Source organism: Charadrius vociferus, unplaced genomic scaffold, assembly GCF_000708025.1.
Source record: "Charadrius vociferus isolate BGI_N301 unplaced genomic scaffold, ASM70802v2 scaffold52, whole genome shotgun sequence".
Classification (NCBI taxonomy): domain Eukaryota; kingdom Metazoa; phylum Chordata; class Aves; order Charadriiformes; family Charadriidae; genus Charadrius; species Charadrius vociferus.
In genome coordinates, this window is record NW_009647572.1 from 2,860,350 (window position 1) to 2,879,664 (window position 19,315).

Consider the following 19,315-nt stretch of genomic DNA (forward strand, 5'->3'; position numbering starts at 1 on the left):
CCTTCATGCAGCCTTCCAGAACGTTTTTGGTTGGGTTTTTTTTTTTTTTAACAAAACAGTTCGTGCTAATAAAGATCTGGCTGAACTATACTGTCTGGAAACAGAATTAAATGAGGAAAAGATTTTAATTATTTAGAACAGAGCAAGCCAAATTAAATAAAAAACCACAATGAAAATTAATGACATTTTCTCAGATAATTTAGAAATTCCAATGTGCTTTTTGGGTTTTTTTGTTTTTTTTTTTTTTTAAATCACATAAGGGTATAAACATATCAAACTTTCTATTTTCAAATCAGCTGGTAAGACATTTTGTTATTTTAAGGATTAGTATCCACAAAAAATTGATTTACATGCTAAACAAAGGATTATTTCATTTATTTATTTATTTAAGAGTACCATGGACCACATAGGATTATAACAGTAACTGTTTCATTAAAAAAAAAAAAAAAAAGAAAAAAGTTGCCTTCTGCAGGGTAAGTCAGCAGCTTACACTCTTAATGAAGAAAGTACGACTAACACTTTCCATTTGTTGGTGGCAATGCACTGAAACCAGATCTTAGAGCTCTTTCTTAGTTTTAATATGATCCATTGACTCGCTTCATCTTACCTCAACTTAGTATTAACCTCTCTTTCACTTGTTCACCTCTTCTCTTTGTCCTCCTTAGCTCTCCATTGCTCAGCAAACTACACTGTGGACAAAGCCAAATCAGTCTTCCCGCTCCAAGGACCCTGCAGTTGGCCAATACATATATAGTAAAGGAACCACTACTACCTCCGACTACCTTCACTTCCGCTACCACGGTTTTATCCGAGTCTTCCCTGTTCCCTTGGCAAGTCTTCGCTCAAGCTCTCACACAACCCAGCTCTCTAAAAAATCAGAAATTCATTGAAAAAATATTTCACATCAACTGAATTATCTAAGCATCTTTGCCTATCACCTTGTGGCATAAACGTATTTACATTTCACACATTTCTACCAAATACAAAAAACAAACAAAAGGTATGTTTCATAACTAAATGCAAACATTACTTAAAGAACAGAAACAAACACTGCCTACTGTTACATTACAAACATACGCACACAGGTTCTTTCAGAGCTTTTAGGTATGTAATGCAGTATCTTTAAGGAATACAGTAAAATGCTACCTGCTCGCGCGTTACAGATACATGCTGAGCAATTCATATTGAAATGAACTGCAATCATACCAATGAAAGCTTCTACCCTCATATGCGTAATACCTTGCCTGACATGAGAACATTGAGTATTCAGACTCAGTTACCATGTTAAAGGACCTTGCCTCTTTTAAAATCTTAGCTGATCCACAAAGGACAAAACCAAACCCCTAACAGACCTCTGCATATCTTATTATAATGCTTCAGCAACATGCACGTATATTTTTCAAGAATACTTAGTCTAACTATACAGAAACACTTAGTCAAACAGCAACAGACTGAAGAGAAAACGGAGCCCAAGAAAAAGAAATATGAGTTACTACAAAGTAACTTCGTAATTATAAAGTAACTAGACTCTCAAAAAATATCCGGTATCATTTTAACAAAAGGGTTGTAAGTGATCGAATCTTGCTTTTCCTAAGGTAGAAAGGATCATTTTTACTATAAACGTCAAGATTCAAAAATGCAAACAAACTGGTCCACACACAGAGCAAAGAAAGTTGTGCTGCAAACCAGAGGTTATGTTCTTGGAAGTCCCCAATGTAGAGCACAGAGACATGCAAGGAGTTAACTTACAATTTCACTGCACTGTCAGAAATACATACGTGCAAAGATTTTGTTTCTCCCATCAATAAAAAAAAAGTATTTGGATCAATATAATGAACAAGGAGGGAAGAACCTTTACCATAGTCGAGACACTTCCATTCAGAATCACTGCTGTGGCTGCTTACCACGACATGAGTAACACCTACACAGATTAAAAGGCCTTAGAGACAGCTCATTATAATGATGTATGCTTTTCTTAGTAGCAAAAAGTCCGTCCCGCTTAAAATAGAAAGGAACACTCCTAAACCAGAGTTTCTTTGCTAACTTATCTGGGTCATGAGAGACCATATAATTACTTTCAACTCAAGATTTTTTTTGACCACCCCCCATTCCCCAAATACTGGCTGACAAATGATATAGAAAATTCACAGACCAAGAATGCATACTGTATTAAACTATTTTAAGAGTCTGTCTTATCATATCACATATAAATTTTCAATTTTAGATTAATTACATCTGGATTCGGTCTGCTAATGACTCAATACTACAACCATTTTACTGTATATTTCCTAGTGTACAGATGATAATTGTCACATTTAGAATGCAGATGTAATTTGCGATCCAAAAGGAGACTGCAAGAATAACAAGACCAATAATTTTGTTGTATGTATTATGAAACATTTCACTGTGTTATTAAAAGCACCTATCGCTTACACGTGGGCTCAAGAAACTAATAGCCTAAACCAAATGAATGGTGAGTCAGAGAGCTTTCCAGAGCTCAGAGTTAAGCATTTGGGTATCCTGTTACTAGAAAATCAAAGGGAAAAAAAAAAAAAAGCACTAACTGACCTCAGTGAAACAGGAAACAGAATGTTAGAGTTTATCTTTGCTTCTGATTTTAGCAAACACATAGTTGCAAGAAAACATCCTGCAATAGCAATGTAAGAAAAAGGAAGATTGTACAATGAGCCGTAGTTACGCCTAATAGTAAATTTGAGGAAAAACTAAGAAAAGTATTTAAAAATTAATCAGGGCATTTCTGAGTTATGGCTAGACCTGCACTCAGGTAAGCAGATTAATAGTTTCATTAAAAACTCATTTTTACATTAAGAAATGATTCATATTGTTTTCATTTTTAGCTGATGAGAAACGCAGTAAAGTGAACCAAACGGACAACAGAACGATCAGCAGTGACTGACATGTTTATCAAATTCGTCAGTAAGCGATTTCAGGTACTCGATGCAGGAACGCTGCATGTCCTGCCTTACCATTGCAGCTTCCTGCAGACGCCTCGAGGGCAACCAGAGGGGAAGACACCAAGCTGGAAGCACCTGACTGCTCCCCACTTGTTTCTGGCACCAGAAATAGCAACGAGTTTTCTTGCATGATGTAGCGTCTCCACCCTCCAGCCAGGGAGAAACTCCACTGCGTTTGCCCATGGGCTTCAGAGCAGTGGAATTAATTCCCATCTCCACCCATGTTCCTCTTGTTCCCCATCTCATTCTTTTCCCCACCCTCTTGGCTGCAGTTCCTGATCTTGGCACAAATATTTATCTTTTTTTTTTTTTCGAATGCAAGTCCAGTCCCACCCTCATTCATTGCTTCCCACACTCCCAATTCCCAACCCTACCTCTCCTGTCACCACAAATCCTTTCATCTCTTCCAGATTTCCTCCACCCTCCAATTCAGAGGTCACCTCATTCCTCAGCTAGACATAGTTCTACTCCACCTCTTCCTCAGAAACTCTAGCATCCTTTTGCCACTGCCTTCTGGATGCTCTTCTGCATCCAGTCCTCCTCCTGTCTTCCCTTTGGTATGATCCACCTCTCTCCATAGAGAAGAAACTTTGACAGGAAGATTCCTAACTTGAGATTCACATGCATTCTACACTGTTTTCTGTCCTTTCAACTGTGTGAAAAAAACTGAATTTTTGTTGGTGATGGAGGGGTGCATCAGTTATTGCCAAGAACTGGTGAAGGTAACAGTCTTCATCCACTTGATGGGAGAGCTATGGGCAAGACTGTCCCACCTGTAGAAGTCATCTAATTACAGGTTTTAAGGAGGCTGCATCCAGCTCACAGGTCCCCCCAAAATGAATAAAGAGGCATCTTTATCTTAAATTGTAACAGAGTCCTTGTGGTAACTTTGCTGTTCAGTAGCAGGTAGCAGACGTGTTCAAAAGGGCATTCAGCTTTACTTCACAGTGAGCTGCGCCTCGGTGTGGGAACATTTCTCTATAATTGCACACTTCCAGTTCTTCATCACATTAGCTGACAAGCAATAAATACATAAACCATTCAGAAACCTTTTGATCTTCATTTTCCTAAAAGTGCGAATACTTTAATGAACTGTAAGAGGTTAGAGTTTTAATTAACAGGAACCATTTAGTTCACAAAACTGAGCTATCTCAGTACCAGAAATACTGGTTATTGTGACTGCTCTTTCCTCTGAAGACCTACCCAAGAACTTTAGGGGCTGGAGCAGCTGGAAGAGGCTGTCATGAGGGTGTCTACTGAAGCACTAGCGCTCCCAAATGAGTAAATTCTCCAAAACATGTAGAACCAAGGCTACTGAAATTCGAAGATGGTGAGGTGTACTAAAGGTAGAAGAGAGTTCTGGGCATGGCAGTTTTAGATAGAAATTAAATAATTTTTTAAGAATTTTTTTCTACCCTATGACCAAAAAGAAACGGTTACTAAGCAAACGCTAAAACTACCAAAGACTATCACTTTCTATAGATCTCTGCCTGATGATTAAATAACTTTGAGTGCCTAACCCAGTGCTTTCAAGATACTAAATGTTCAGAGATGGTAGTACCTCGACACACAACACAGTGTGGGTATTCACTTGTGGCAGCAGGCACATTTAAGGAACCACAACATAAGAGACCTGGTTAAAGAAATATCTGCAAACTTTTAATTCTTTTTCCTGATCGGATGCATATCCAGGCCCCACAAAGACTACTGTGCCAGCACAGGGGATGGTACAGCACAGGGATGTAATTTCTTAAACTATGGTTGCCACCAAACTCTTTGTAATGTGCACCTGAGGTATGCAATGGTTATTTTTTTGTTTTGTATTTGAAAACAACTGCAGCACTTACTTAAGGGGACTTTCTAATGTCTAATGAGGTGCAATCGTACTATGGATTTTCTCCACCGAACTCATAGTTGCTGCTACTGCCTATTTTCATAAAGCTTGTAACAATTAATCAACTTGGTTTATGCCTAAATTGAATTTAGTTGAAACCTGACAATAGAGTCAAGAGATACAGAGCACAGATACTCTGCGATTGCATAAGCTAGTTTCTCCAGGAAGCCAAGTTAGAAAAAAGTAATCAACTGGAAATTTGCCCATTTTAAGATGATCACCAAAAAGCTTGTGTCAGCATACCCTAATCTATTCTGATTTTGTGTTTAAAAATGCTTATGTGGACCTTTTTTCTTTTTTTAATTTAGGTAGCACGCGACCAAAAGTTTATATACAAATCATCTATTATACTAAGGTGGCGAACTGCTTGTGGGGAGTAATTATGGTCAAGTAAGTACACACAGTACCCACGTAAGTACAACATTTCATGTTGTAATGAAACCAAGTATTTAAGCTATCTGGGGGACAGGAGAGGGGTAAAGACTGCTAGCAAGCCAATTAAACCATGGAGAAACAGTATCAAACCTATCTACTACAGGTTATTAGCCTTAATCAGAGCAATACTGGAAGTTCAATAGTTCAGAAAATTAATTTATAAACAGTCCTTCTCAAGCAGCATGAGAAGCTAAAGAACCATGAGCAACATGACTCACTTGATTTTTTCAGTATTCAACTTCTGTGATTTTATAAGTCAGGTTGACTCTATTAGCCTTTCAAAGTCAAAGTGCCACAGAAAAACAGGCATAGTATAACCTTTGTCCTGTGGGGAATCTTGGTCCCTGTTTTTCTGCCATATTTTGTGAAGCATGCCATTGTGATATCCATACTAGTGTATGTCCAGACAATCACTAAGGACCGAAAGTCATAACATCAGTGCAAATCAGAGTCAAACAAAACAGGAAAGTGATCCTTGTAGGTCAGTGATAAATGATAATGTGCGTTAGTCATTTACACCCCAAGATAAAAATCTAATGTTTTTATAATCTTAACTTACAGAAGCAGCACATGCATAAGCAACTTATGAAACAAAAGATTTTTTTCCCATATCATTTAGGAAAGTAAGTTCCCAATTCTGATGCCTTACGGAATTATCTTTCTAAAAATAAAAAAATCTATGAAAAAGAACTATAAGATTACCTTATGTTTTAAAGGTCAGAGCAAGTGAATACTTTCTATGCCAAGCTTTTAAGTAAAAACCTATATAAATACTACATGCACTCAGAATAATTTCAACAAAATCCATATAACAGTCCTCTGTAAATTGTAGCTTTTCCATTTTAAATAATTTGCTTGCTTTCTAAATGCCACCCAATTAATGGCTGTCAAATCACTAATATTCACAGAAAAGAACAAGCTATTAAAAGAAATGTAGCCTATCCACCTTCAAAACATATTGAGATTAACCTGCTCAGTGAAACAACTGCCAGAGAAGAAAGAAAACATCAGGCTAGGCACTGAGATACAGAATATAAAAAGAAATAGAAACTTAAGAACCAGGTGACGAATACAACCTGTCACCAAAGTGTCTTTGGTCACAGGATCCTATGTTTATACACGAATCGGTGTTGTATACAAATCAGATTACAAATGGATTAGAGGATTAAACTACACACACCAGCAAAACTGACATCTACAAAACAAGTTTCTGTTACATTGAGATCAGTCCTACAATCTGGAAAAATGAAAAACCATAAAACGAGATTCACGCTTCAGCAGATTTTCCCTACCTACAGGTTGTCTGTGTGATACTCTTCTGTCACTGTCTACTTCAGCCTCCCGAGGCCTGAAAGCTCTTGTCAGTGCAGGAAAAATGGAAACCAGTTTCACTGCCAAACATCAAGTCCTTCCTGTCACCTACCTTCCTGCCACTACATTTCATTTGCTACTTACCAGGCGTTTTTGCATGTATGCTCAGTTACCACCTTCCCATCATCACATATGGTCTTATGAAACCTTTCCTTCATGACACTGTTCTCCCTTAGTCCTACATAGATCCTATTTTAAGGACCATTGGGATTCACATTTCATCTCTAGGTCTGTCAGGAGATCAATACGCAGGCTGTATCAGGAACACTGATAGAGCTGACGTGAAACCAGTGTCGGGGGGGTATAGATGATACACAGTAGTCTTTGAACTATAGCTATTTCTGAGGCAATTTAAATTTCTGGATTTAATTATTAGGTATATGGGACTGATCCTATTCTCACTGTTTCAATCCAGGGAGCAGCAGGTTTCCCTAGCAGCAACGCTCTGAATTTCTCCAAATTCAAAAGATGCCTTGTTCAAAAGACACTGGGTTATAAGAAATAAAAACACTAGAAGTTGAAACTTTAAGCCTCAGTGCAATGAGTCGACTCAGAGAGAATTTTATCTTCCACTCTTAAAACAGTTCAAAAATAAAATCAAACACCACTGCTAAAACCACCTCTCAAGTCTTCCAATGCCCTTCTGTTGAAGCAAGAATAAGCTGGAGACAGAGTTGGAGAGGAGGCTCTCTCTATTCTCTAAATTAAATTCAAGTTATTAAAACCAACAATAAAACCTCACCGCCAACAAAAAACACACACACAAAAAACCAATAACCTTCACTCCCAGAGAAAGTACTGCCTTTATCAAGGCTCAGACTATTCATCATTCCTGGTCCTTCAGCTTTCTCAGGAGGTTCGCCATTGTCAGTGCTGCTTATCCTTCCAAGCATCTTAGATTCTGACAGCTTTTTCAGTAGGCAATTTCTCTTAATTAGTTCCTAATTATACATCAAGGCCCACACATTTTTAGAGAGTTTCTTCTCTTCCTAATGTCTTTTCCAATCCTGTTCACACCCATCATCTCTTGAAACTAATCTTTCTTCTTTCTACTCTACTCAGTGTCATAGTTTCCAAGTCTTCTTTCATCCTGTTGCTAAGCTCTTCTGGTTTCTCACAACAGAACAAGAAATTTAAAATCAAATAATCACTGCAAGCTGTTGACTGAAGAAATACTATTTAATGGACAACATAAGAAAGACATGGACCTGTTAGAGCGAGTCCAGAGGAGGGCCATGAAGATGATCAGTGGGCTGGAGCACCTCTCCTATGAAGACAGGCTGAACAAGTTGTGGTTGTTCAGCCTGGAGAAGAGAAGGCTCCGGGGAGACCTTATAGCAGCCTTCCAGTACTTAAAGGGGGCCTACAGGAGAGATGGGGAGGGACTCTTTGTCAGGGAGCATAGCAATAGGACGGGGGGTAATGGTTTTAAACTGAAAGAGGGTGGATTTAGATTAGATATTGGGAAGAAATTCTTTACTGTGAGAGTGGTGAGGTACTGGCACAGGTTGCCCAGAGACGCTGTGGATGCCCCATCCCTGGAGGTGTTCAAGGCCAGGCTGGATGGGGCTTTGAGCAACCTGGTCTAGTGGGAGGTGTCCCTGGCCATGGCAGCGGGGTTGGAACTAGATGATCTTTAAGGTCCCTTCAAACCTAAACCATTCTATGATTCTATGACAACTCGTTAGATTTTCACTTTATCTGACCAAGAAGTGGATCTTGTATTTCAGATTTGAACAGCTGGGCACTGAGTGAAACAGGTACAGCTTTCACATTTTCTTCGGTTTTAACCAAGTCCAGCAATTTTATCAAGTACCTAACTACTAACACTCTCTCATTTAAGTCTTCCAGAGATCTGCCATGAAATTGTAACATAGGTATACAATCCCCTGTCTGTAAGCAAACAGTCCTCTCTGAGATCTTGCAATCTGTAGTACTGCTTGATCACATAAACAAAGCACCACTCCATCAAAAACTGTATCCATGACTACATTTATCAACAGGTTGAGTCCCCAGCATTCACCAACTTCAAAATAATGTGCTCAGCACAGGCCAAAAACTGTTTACATTAAAAAATGTAAGACAAAATGAACTGTCAAACACAAAAATCTTCCATAAATAGATAATGATAGAATGCTACAGGTGAATTTTATCTAATGTATTAGAGTCTCTCTAAGAATGAAAATACACTACTGTTACTGTATGGTACATTTATGGTGTTTAGTTCTCTTAAAAGTATCCCTCTGAGTGTTGCATATTAAATAACAGTCAATTTTTATCAGCTTTCCAATGAAAAAAAGCTGCTGGCAAAAAGCTGAAATGTGGTAATACATTTTCTTATTAAACTATACCTTCAGGTGCTGAAGTAAAATGAGTGAGTTGCACTGATTTTGCATATTCAGCAGTTTGTAATTATGAACACTGCAGTAAATGCCAAATAACCCATTAATGTCCAAGGAAAGGGAAGAGAGAACACAGCTAAAACAAATGGAAAGTGAAGAACTGCAACGTAAAGCATGGTGACGTCTAGATATGGTTCTCAGGGACGTGGTTTAGAAGTGGGCCTGGCAGAGTTAGATAATAGTTAGACTTGATGATCTTAAAGGTCTTTTCCAGCCATAATGATTCTATGACCCAAACACAAGAAAAGTAAAGTAGTTTAAGTTTTCACATCCTCTTAAAAGTATCCTGCTTTAAATCAATGTACTTGTAAGGAAAATAAATGATACTATGAGAATACTGACCGAAAGCTTTTATGTTGTCCATCTTACAGTCCCAATAAACATGTGCAGTCCCAATAAATGTAAAAATGCAGATTTCTAACAAACGCCTCAGATCTAGAAAACTGAAAGATCGCAGCACAAAAAAGACTTAAGGCAAGTGTGAACTATAAAGATGCAAATAAGCACAACTTAATTGATTTAATTTTGCAATGGTAAAAATTAAGGAAGTCTACAATAAATATTAAAAGATAGCAGAAAAATAAGTAAGTCAGAATTAATACAGAAGAAAAAGTGCCTAAGAATGTGTAAAAAGTAATAAATGAGTTGCCTCGTATACAAAGAGAGGGGTACTGATAAAAGGAAACTAATAAACCCCAAAAGGATGAAACAAGATCACAGGCAGATGATATAGTTCAGTAAAGGAATCATCATCAATTTTTCTGAGAAGCCTAAGGCAAAATACCAAAACCTGAGACAAATGTTTTCTTGATTAGGAAAAAATAAATTAACCCACTTAATTACATCTTACATTTAAATAAAATAAACATAAGCTCAGAGGAGGCATGATACATACTACGCTACCAATCAAATTAGACTGATGATGATGAGTCCATCATTAAGACCTTGCTACTGTGTATTAAGTACACAAGGTTTGAAGGACAACAGAAAAGCTAGGAGGGAACCAAAATCAACAGCTTCCCCATCTTTTACTGGCCTGTTACTTTTGTCTGGTCTACTTCCGTCAGAAACAAAGCATGTCTGACCTCATCCATAATCAGAAATAATCCTTTAATGTGTTCTCTAGCTACCGTTCCAGTTCCCTCAGCTTCACTCAACTTACCAACCTCTTAACTCATATTTTAATTAGGGAATTTTTTCTAACCTAGATAATTTTGCCTGAAATGAGCAACAGCACAAGCAGACGAACAAGCTAATCTAAGGAAATGGCAACCTGTTTCCCTGGCTCAGCTGAAGTCAAAAGCAAAGGTATATCCAAGGCCAGCTTTGCCAGCCTCCTTTACTCCTTCCTGGATTCCCATTAGTCCAATTTATTATTTTCTTTATTTTACTACAACTGCTAAAACTTAAATGTTTAATCTAGCATATCCAGAACTCCTAAAACTTTTCTGATACACTTGCCACGGTTTCTCATTAGTTTACTCCTAGCCAGTATGTATGGAAGTTACCTTGTATTTACATCTTCTTTCACCTTTACGCTGCCGAAGCACTGTAAAACAGTTTTTGTTTGAAGCAAAACAAAACAAGCAATGGACACAGGACAGGGTGGGGAGGAAGGCATACAGTACACTTCCATACATTACAGAAATCGTAACTATTTTATCGTGACATAAATGCCTGTATATTTTCTTTATGGTCTGACATTAAAACCAAAACTTTCTTAACTCAATCCTCACAACTTAAAGTTTCACTTTGTGTGTTGTCGGTCTCTCCTCAGAGCAGCACCTCCAGGGAACAGGGTCCCATTAAAAACTGTTAAATATATACAAAGACAATTCAGTTATTTCTATATAGCATTTATCAGAACAAGAGATCTGACAAAGCAGGAGAACAAGAAACAGTTCTTCCGAAACTACACACACTACAACTGCTAAAACCGAACCATTTTTTTTACTTAACCGCAACTTCTCAGCCAGAAATTTAAGTAATTTGCCTGAAAATGAAAAGCAATTAGACAGCAGATCTGGAAACAGAATCTGGACAGCCTGTTGACCAAGCCACACACCCATTTTTCCCTCTTTCTATGCACTGTATCTACAAAGTTTCAAATGCAAGCTTTAGAAATATCTGTGATTTTCAGCATCTTCCAGCAAGAAGGCTGTCAAATTAGGCTAAGAGCTCATTAATACTGAGGGCTGTTAAATAATATTAATTTAGTAAGTCAAGTGAACAAGCAATTAATCCAAATGTTTGAACATTTAAAAATATTATTCTGCTGAACATTTAAAAATATTGTTGAACGAAAGCACCCAGTCAGCCAGTAATTCCATTAAGAAAAAAAGCATTCATGAATGTATTAAGTCCTATGCTTCCTTCTTAGATGCCAGAGCTCTGTGGTAATACACAAATTGAGGTCTGAGTGTCAAATCTCATTCAGAAACTTAGAGGTTTGATTTTTTGCCAAAAATCCAGGAAGTTACTTGGCTCATTTGGTAAAATTTGTCTTCAGAAAAGAATAGATTTTCAGAGGTAATCCATGTCACTTCAACTTGCATATGCAACGTTTAAGAAACTGGACACATAATAATGGACTAATTAACACAGTGTTGCAGACTTGATGTCTAGACAAGATAAGACATTTCAAGAATCCCTGCTACTCATGCTCATAAAGGAACAACAAAGAGATAGCCTTTTGTGTAACACCAACGCTGAATCGCTCCAATTCTGAATTTAACACCAGGGACATATTTGTCATCACTTCCGAAAAAAAAACACACTTCAGCACATTACGTGCTAAAGGCATAAGCTGATCCTTAACTATATAAAAACAGAAACTAAAGAAATCCCAAACAATACTCGAATGTATATTGCATGCTATTAAATGCAAAAATATAAAAAAGCGCATGAAATTGTCACATCAGCAACCTATGGACATCCACTGACCTTGACATACCAATGCAAAATTCTCTACTACACTGTTTTCAAGTACCCAGACCAATCTTTTAAACACCTATTTAATGGGCTTCTACCCCCCCATGCTCAGACAACGTATAACACCAAGTTTCAAAATTGTAATTGTGGAGGAAAGAGGGAAAGGCATGTTCAAAGGCACAAGGAAATATCTAGCTTCAAAAAAAACAACCAACCCAGAAAGTTAATTCCCTCACCATTTTTATTTTTAAAGACTCTCCAAAGCTCCTGATTGCTTACAAATAGAACGTCAAAAGCTACATCATGGATCTAGACTCTAATTCATGGGATATATTAAAACACGAGACGCACATCAATGCTGCAGGATTTTCCTTCAGTGCAAAGAGGCACAAAGATGGAAAAGAAGATGCACCAGGATGGAAGGGATCGGTTTTCCCAGTACCTGCCATGCAGAAGTGCCAGGAAAGCTCCTGTTCTACCAACCACAAAATGGCAGAGCCAGAGGGTCCTGGGAACTCAACCTTTCCCTGAGAGCAGCTGAGCCCACTCCAGGTGGAGCACATCCCGATAGGCAGGTGAAGCCAGCAAAAACAAGGGACCACAGCAAGGAGCTGGGACTCCACCATTCAAGATAGGGACGGGAAACTGCCAAGTGGAGCAGGAAGCAGAAACCATGTCCTTGGCGGAAGGAAAGCATGTTCTGGAGAACAGCATGCAGGACTGTGATGGCAGCTGAGCTCAGAAAACACCGAAATAAGCTGTCCAGAGAATCAGTGGAGTGTCCCTCACTGGAAACATTCAGGACTCGACAGAGCCCTGGATGACCTGATCTAAGGCCCTGTTTCAAGAGAAGACTGGGCCAGGTAAGGTCCCATCCAACCTGGATGATACTGCCACTATGCCTGTCATTTCAAAGACTAGACTAGAGACTCCCAAGATCTGCAGTCCCAGTACAGCAACGTTCTCAAGTGCCTGTGCATCTTCAACCATGTTCTTTCTTCCCAAGTAATATTGGCAGATTTCAAATCAAACATATGCTTTGGAGTTTTTCTAGTTTGGGAGTCAAACAGATAATTGTTCTGTTCGAACAGTGTCTGTATTCTTCCGAGCCTTCATCCATTAGCACAACTTCTATTCTCCTCTCTACGTCAGCTTCAGTTAATACTTGCAAAGCAACTGCAGACTCTTAAAAGATAGTCACAGAATAGCAAACAGCAACTAGCGCTTTTTTGACAATTTTCATCCTGTCATAGTCAGCACACAAAGAATTCTATTTTTCTTCAAATTACACGATTTTACATGAATGCTTGCAGTAAGTCCCCCATCCAACAAATAATATACAAATATTTTGTTGATAAGCAGAGCGACCGTTTACAACCACATTCCATCTAAAATTCTGAATTTGGTGATTGTGTTACTGTAACTTAGAGAGAAGGCAGAGGAAACTTTACAAAAGAGTGATATGAGCGATACGTAAGATACAGAGATGGATTTATTTAAACAGAACACCTGCATGAATATTTCATTTCATTGCTTAAGGGATTTTTTTTTTTTTGTTGCTGTTGTTTTTTCTTAAGAGAAAAAACAGACTACATCACAAGCTGCCACCCCTCCTCTCCTGCCCAGGGCATGAGGCTGTCTGTTTCTCTGCTGTACAGCAACAAATTTACTCATTGCGACACTGTATGTGTTCCATCAGCACTTTTTTTACCTCTGGGTTTACCTGAAATAGTACCATACTATGAAGTAAAAGTACATATTTGGAAAATTTTACTCTTCTTCCTGGATGGAGCTTTGGAGACAGATGGATATGGAGAGGAGTTTGGAACAGCAAGAATACCTGGGAACCATGGTAAGAATAAATATGAACTGAAAAGCAAACACCACTAAATTGGGTGCTCCAACAGAAAGCAGAAAAACTTGGGAGAAAGAAGCAGAAGAGGTCTGATGGGTCGAGCCTTCTAACCAAGCCTTGCTTTCTCAAACACTAGCTGGACCCTCATCGATTCTTAGACGCATACCCAGTGGCACAAGAAGTTATTTGTACCCTGCCTGATTTATTAATTTATTACTTTATTAGATGTCCCATGAAGACTGAAAATCAGTCTTTCAGGAATCTCACTTTGCAGAAGGATTATAACTTTGCCATTTTCGCAGCATAACTCTTTGCAATAAGTACTTTATTTTAGCAATCCTTCCACAAAATTACATTCCAGAAATAATACATTAAAACCAGGTATTCAGACACTATTTTGAAGTCCTGAATGAAATTCAACTGTAAAAAAAGTCCAAAGAACAAAAAACTTTTCTGCTGTTATTTGAGTCTTCAAGACAAATAATCAGAAACAAATTATATAAAAGCTTTCTTACAAATGTATTCTATATTTCATTATCAAGTCAGTCTTCCTATTCCTAAAGTGTATTACAGCCTACAGTTCACTTTTAAGATTTAATCGTTACATCTATATAAACAACACACCATGACTAGCAATAGTATTAAATTTGCGTGTTAAAGACTAATTTTACCGTGTAAAAACCAGAAACACACTTTCAGTTAAACAATAGTAAAACCAGTATAAATTATATTGAGAATTTAATCCAAAGAACCTTTAGTAAGCAGTTCACCACAAGACTGTGAATTTTGTTTCCATTCCACTCTTTGCTCCCTCTTTCATTCCTTGTCAAAAGCAGAGAACTCAAGCCACACAGAATTAAACCGGATTTACTTTTAGATGCTGACAGCTCAAAGTCAACGGAACAGTGTACGAATTTCTACAGAGAGACTGCTTCCATATACGGTAGGGAGATTCACAGTACTTCGCAATTATGAAAAGCATCAGGATTATCACGACAATAAGTTTTCTAGGTTTTTTTTTTTAAATTGCTGAAGCAGAAGTTACTTTTAAACATTTATCTGAATAACACATAGGTCATTTTACAGTCTTACGTTTAAATGATTAAATACATATCTTTCTAGCTCTCAAAAAATTCACAGTATCTGATTTTATAAAAAAAAAAAATCTTGTTCAGTTTAATAAGATGTATTGAAGATGCTTCCAGTATCACTCTAAAATCTTATTTTAATTCCGTAGAAGCTGATAGCTTCAATATTCAAATCAACAACAGGAGAAGCTAGTTCTATGAAATCCAAGTATTTTTAAGTTATTCCTCAGGCTTTTCTGAGCTAAGTTCCTAAAAGTATTCTGTTTTACAGAACATAATCTAGATTTCCTTAGAGATAAGTGCAAATTCTACCAAACATAATAACATTAGATCATACTGAAAACAACATTTGGTTTTAATACCCAAATTTTCATCTGTCTTCACTACAAACCTGTCCTGAGGACCATGGGGAAGATCTTCACGGGAAATAAGCAAATCACAGATTCACCAGCATCAGGCTAAATAATCACGATCGCTATTTTTTAAAAATCTGCTCCTAGTCTTTTCAGTTTGTCATTTTTAAATAGTCATAAGTTTATGCATTTGGTAGTAGCTGATTTAGTCCATGTGCAACCTGGTGATCAGACACACAGGGATAAACAAACTGCATCATGACCCTCACAGTTAGAGCATGCTGTGGTTAACTCCATCCCAGCCTGGCCCAGCACACATGCAAAGCCATGCTCACCAGGAACACGATTATGCAAAGTGAACTTTAAGAGAAAAAATAAAAAAAAAAGAAGAAACAAAAAACATTGAGTAGAAAGTTGTTTTTCAAGTGTCAAGAAAAAAGGAGCACCAGTATTACATTACAGGAAATGGGCTCACAGGCAACTGAACAAAGGCCACTAGAATTAAGATGGAAAACGAAGACCTGGAATAAGCTTATCTCAAACAAGACCAGAGACTTATTTTCTTGAAGATGTTATTATGAGAAAATCATGAAGGGGAAAGTGATCTGTATTTCCCTTCCACACATCCCAGCCTCACACTGAAAACATTGTAAATCAGAGCAATTTGAAGAAAATCATCTCTTTCGCCCACCCAAATTACAAACTATAAATGCAATTTCCAGAGTTGGATAGAGTTGCATTTAGGCCAGAAAGATCAAGCCAGAAAAAATCTCTAAACTCTCAATTTTAAGTAATAAAACTATAGAAACAAACAACTGTGATTGTTTATGACAAATAAAATTGAAAAGGTTATTGTGGATAATTTCCAATATATCCACGTGGTACTAAAGATTAATACTTGAAAAAACTCCCATTGAAGCTCCTCAAAAACTCAATGTTACAAGAAGAGTAATAGAAATCTTTTTTTTGTATTAAATCAATCCTTAAGTACTCAACACAAGAGACAAGAATACAAATTTTGAACACAATATCCTTCCCTCATCCAGATATAAAACACCGTAGTCAAAGCAAAACTTAATGGTACTTAATCTTCAGAGAATTGACAGAGACTGAGATTCAAAGCTGATTTAAAAAACCCCAAACGCAAAACCTCAACAAAACAAAATCCCCCCCAAAACCCCACAACAAGAAAACTCAACCCAACCGGAAGCTTCTAGTGTTCAATTCCAAACTGTATATATTTAAGGAAATTACACGGTAAAAACAATTTTTGATAACTTGATCTCATGTAAAGCCTTACTTTTTAATTATATTTCTAATCATCTGTATTATATTTGATTTTGAAACAATTATTCAAAGAAGCAGTCATTTTCTTGGCTTGCAAAACAGCAGGTGTTGCATGTAAGTTACAGAAAACTACCACTAATTCCCAAGTGCAGCTAAATGCCACACTTCTTCAGTAATGTACAGAATTAAATAGACTGGAGATGTTACGATCACATCATCTCAAGAAATCAGGTTACATTCATATTACACATCAAGGAGGGAAAAAATAAATCAACATATTTCTAGCAGATCAAACCATGACACAGGTGACAAAAGGACTCACCTGTTCAATCTCCTTCGTCTTAGTTGCAATTGCTTTTGAGCGGCCAAGCAGCTGACCATCCTCATATAATTCTGTACTATCCATTATATTTGTTTCTGTTTCCTCTGTTTGTTCGATGTATAATGGAGCTGAAGATCCAGCCTAATAAAAAAAAAATAATAATTCAGAGTTTTCAGAGCAAAATAAAAACTTTAAAGTGTGAGAGCAAAAGTAAAAACCCAAATACAGTCATTAACTTAGACATGACTTTGCTCATTGAGACTATTAGTGAAGTATTCTTGCTACAATCTAACTGATACAGAAATACAGATTTTAAACATGTAGAAAACGTGACACTATAAAAAAAACCAAACTATGACTCAGTCTTTACTGTGTAAAGACAATGATGTCAGATAACCTTTACCTACCCTTCTGCTGAGAAGGAACTTGTATACGTGATATTTATAACACCAGCTAGCAAGAAATCCACAATGAAAGCAGGATTTGCTTTCTGGAGAAGGATAAAAGTAACAAAATCAAAGGTAAAGTTGCAATGACAAAATCAAAATGCTGTCAGAAAGAACTCTTGCAGCATTCAGGGCCACAGGTTAAACATTAAAGAAACAGAGATACGTACTGTATAGCAAAAGCAAGCATGTGCTTAGATGATTCCTGATAATATGAGAAATCTTACTGAAGTACTGGAATTGTATAAGCTTCTCTCTAAAACAGAGATTAAGACAGTATCCCTGCCCTAAAGAAAACAGACTCCCACTCCAAGGATTCCATATAGATGATGCAAAAAGAGAAGAAATTACTACAGCATATTTATATGCAATATTATGGAACAGATTTATAGAATAGTTAATTTTGGGGAGCGGAATAAGATTTGAGAATTGAGGAATATGCATAAACGTTTTTTCTACTATTCAAAAATAAAAAGGTGGAGAATCTTCAGACTTAACTAATGCGAAAGAGAAAAGCATTAGACAAAAAAAGAAAGCTTAAGTGGTCCTATGAGCACTAGAGCAATAGAAACCATTAAGATTGCATCCCAAATTTGCAGTAAATCATGAAATGCCCAAGATGGAGTAAAGGCTGCTGAAAAGTTCAGTGCAACACAAAGTTCAACTTTTAAGTACTATGTAAGATAAACTGGAAAAAGTTAAAAACTGTCACAATTCATACATGCCAGGCAACTAAATCAGGGCGAGAAGGATCCTTTCTTCCAGGACTCAAAATAAGATGCCTCGCCTCCTTCATTAGCATTCCTGTAGCACACTTCCTTAGGCAATAAATCACCTCACACTGCCATAATCAACTGCAATTGTTTCATTTTGAATCTTTATTTTGAATCTTTTTGCCACTGCAATTTTCTGTGAGGTAGAGAGGAAGCTGTAAACAACACTTCTCCATATGGCCAACTCTGTTCTTTCCTCCCTTGCAATATCTTCTCCTCAACGAGAACAGGAGTGACATTTCTCTTCACTGTTACTCTCCTGAACCCCTCAGAAATGTCCATGCATGTGTTCTCCTCCATACAGCATTCATATTTGGATCAGTTTGCTGCTTCTTTTTCCTCACTCCAACTCCTCCCCCCATTTTTTTGTTTGTTTGTTTCTTTTTCCTGGAGGGAAATAAGCAGTTTATTTATCCAACTGGATCTTCCTGTCCGGTATCAAGAAACTGTTGATGCACTCAACCCTTACATCAACGGACAGGACTTAAAAGTTCAGATAAATATGGATCCAGTGAGTTCATTTCTCTAATCTAGCCCTTAGGTTCCACAAGCGTGAAATACAAGGAGGAAGTCTGATGCTTCCCAAGATGCTTTTATTTTCCCCAAAATTATTTACAAACAAATATAAAATACAAAGTCAATTATAAAGTTTAAGATGTGACTTTGTAAAGTAGGTACTATTTTGTTGTTGTAAGAGTGCCTCTGAAGTAGAACAAAGTGAAAGCTGAAGAAGAAATGATCAGAGAATTAAACCAGACTATTTTACAAAAAGACATTACGGGACATTTGGTTTGTTTTAAATGACAAATACATCTTCCACCAACATAGCAGAAGCCAGAAAAGACATCCTATCCAAAAGCAGCATAACAAAACAAAGACTGAAAAGGGCTATAATCACACTTCAATATAGCAAGCGGTAGAAGACACGGAGGGGCAGGAACAAATGGGTATAAACTGGCAATTAAATAACAACAATTAATGAAATAAAGGTTCTGGGGAAAAAGGTATCTACCTACTGCAGTACCAAAGCAAAAGTTTAATTTTTAGTATAGAGGAAAACTGCTTTCTGAAATGCAATACATGACGTGGCAGGCTGCCGTGGCATGGAACTGCACTCAATAAACCAGAGTTTCTTTTCTAGTCTTATGTTTTACATGTACACTTGTATTTTGACTCAGAAGTC

The 19,315-nt window shown here is 37.3% G+C and overlaps 1 protein-coding gene across 1 annotated transcript in view; it reads right to left on the reverse strand.

The window, feature by feature from the left end:
* Positions 1-19,315, reverse strand: part of PPHLN1 (periphilin 1) — a 65,631-nt gene that overhangs the window by 13,900 nt on the left and 32,416 nt on the right. The window contains exon 7 of the mRNA XM_009880849.1: positions 16,914-17,054. Within this exon, the coding sequence (XP_009879151.1) occupies positions 16,914-17,054 (141 nt within the window). The remainder of the gene's footprint in view (positions 1-16,913; positions 17,055-19,315) is intronic.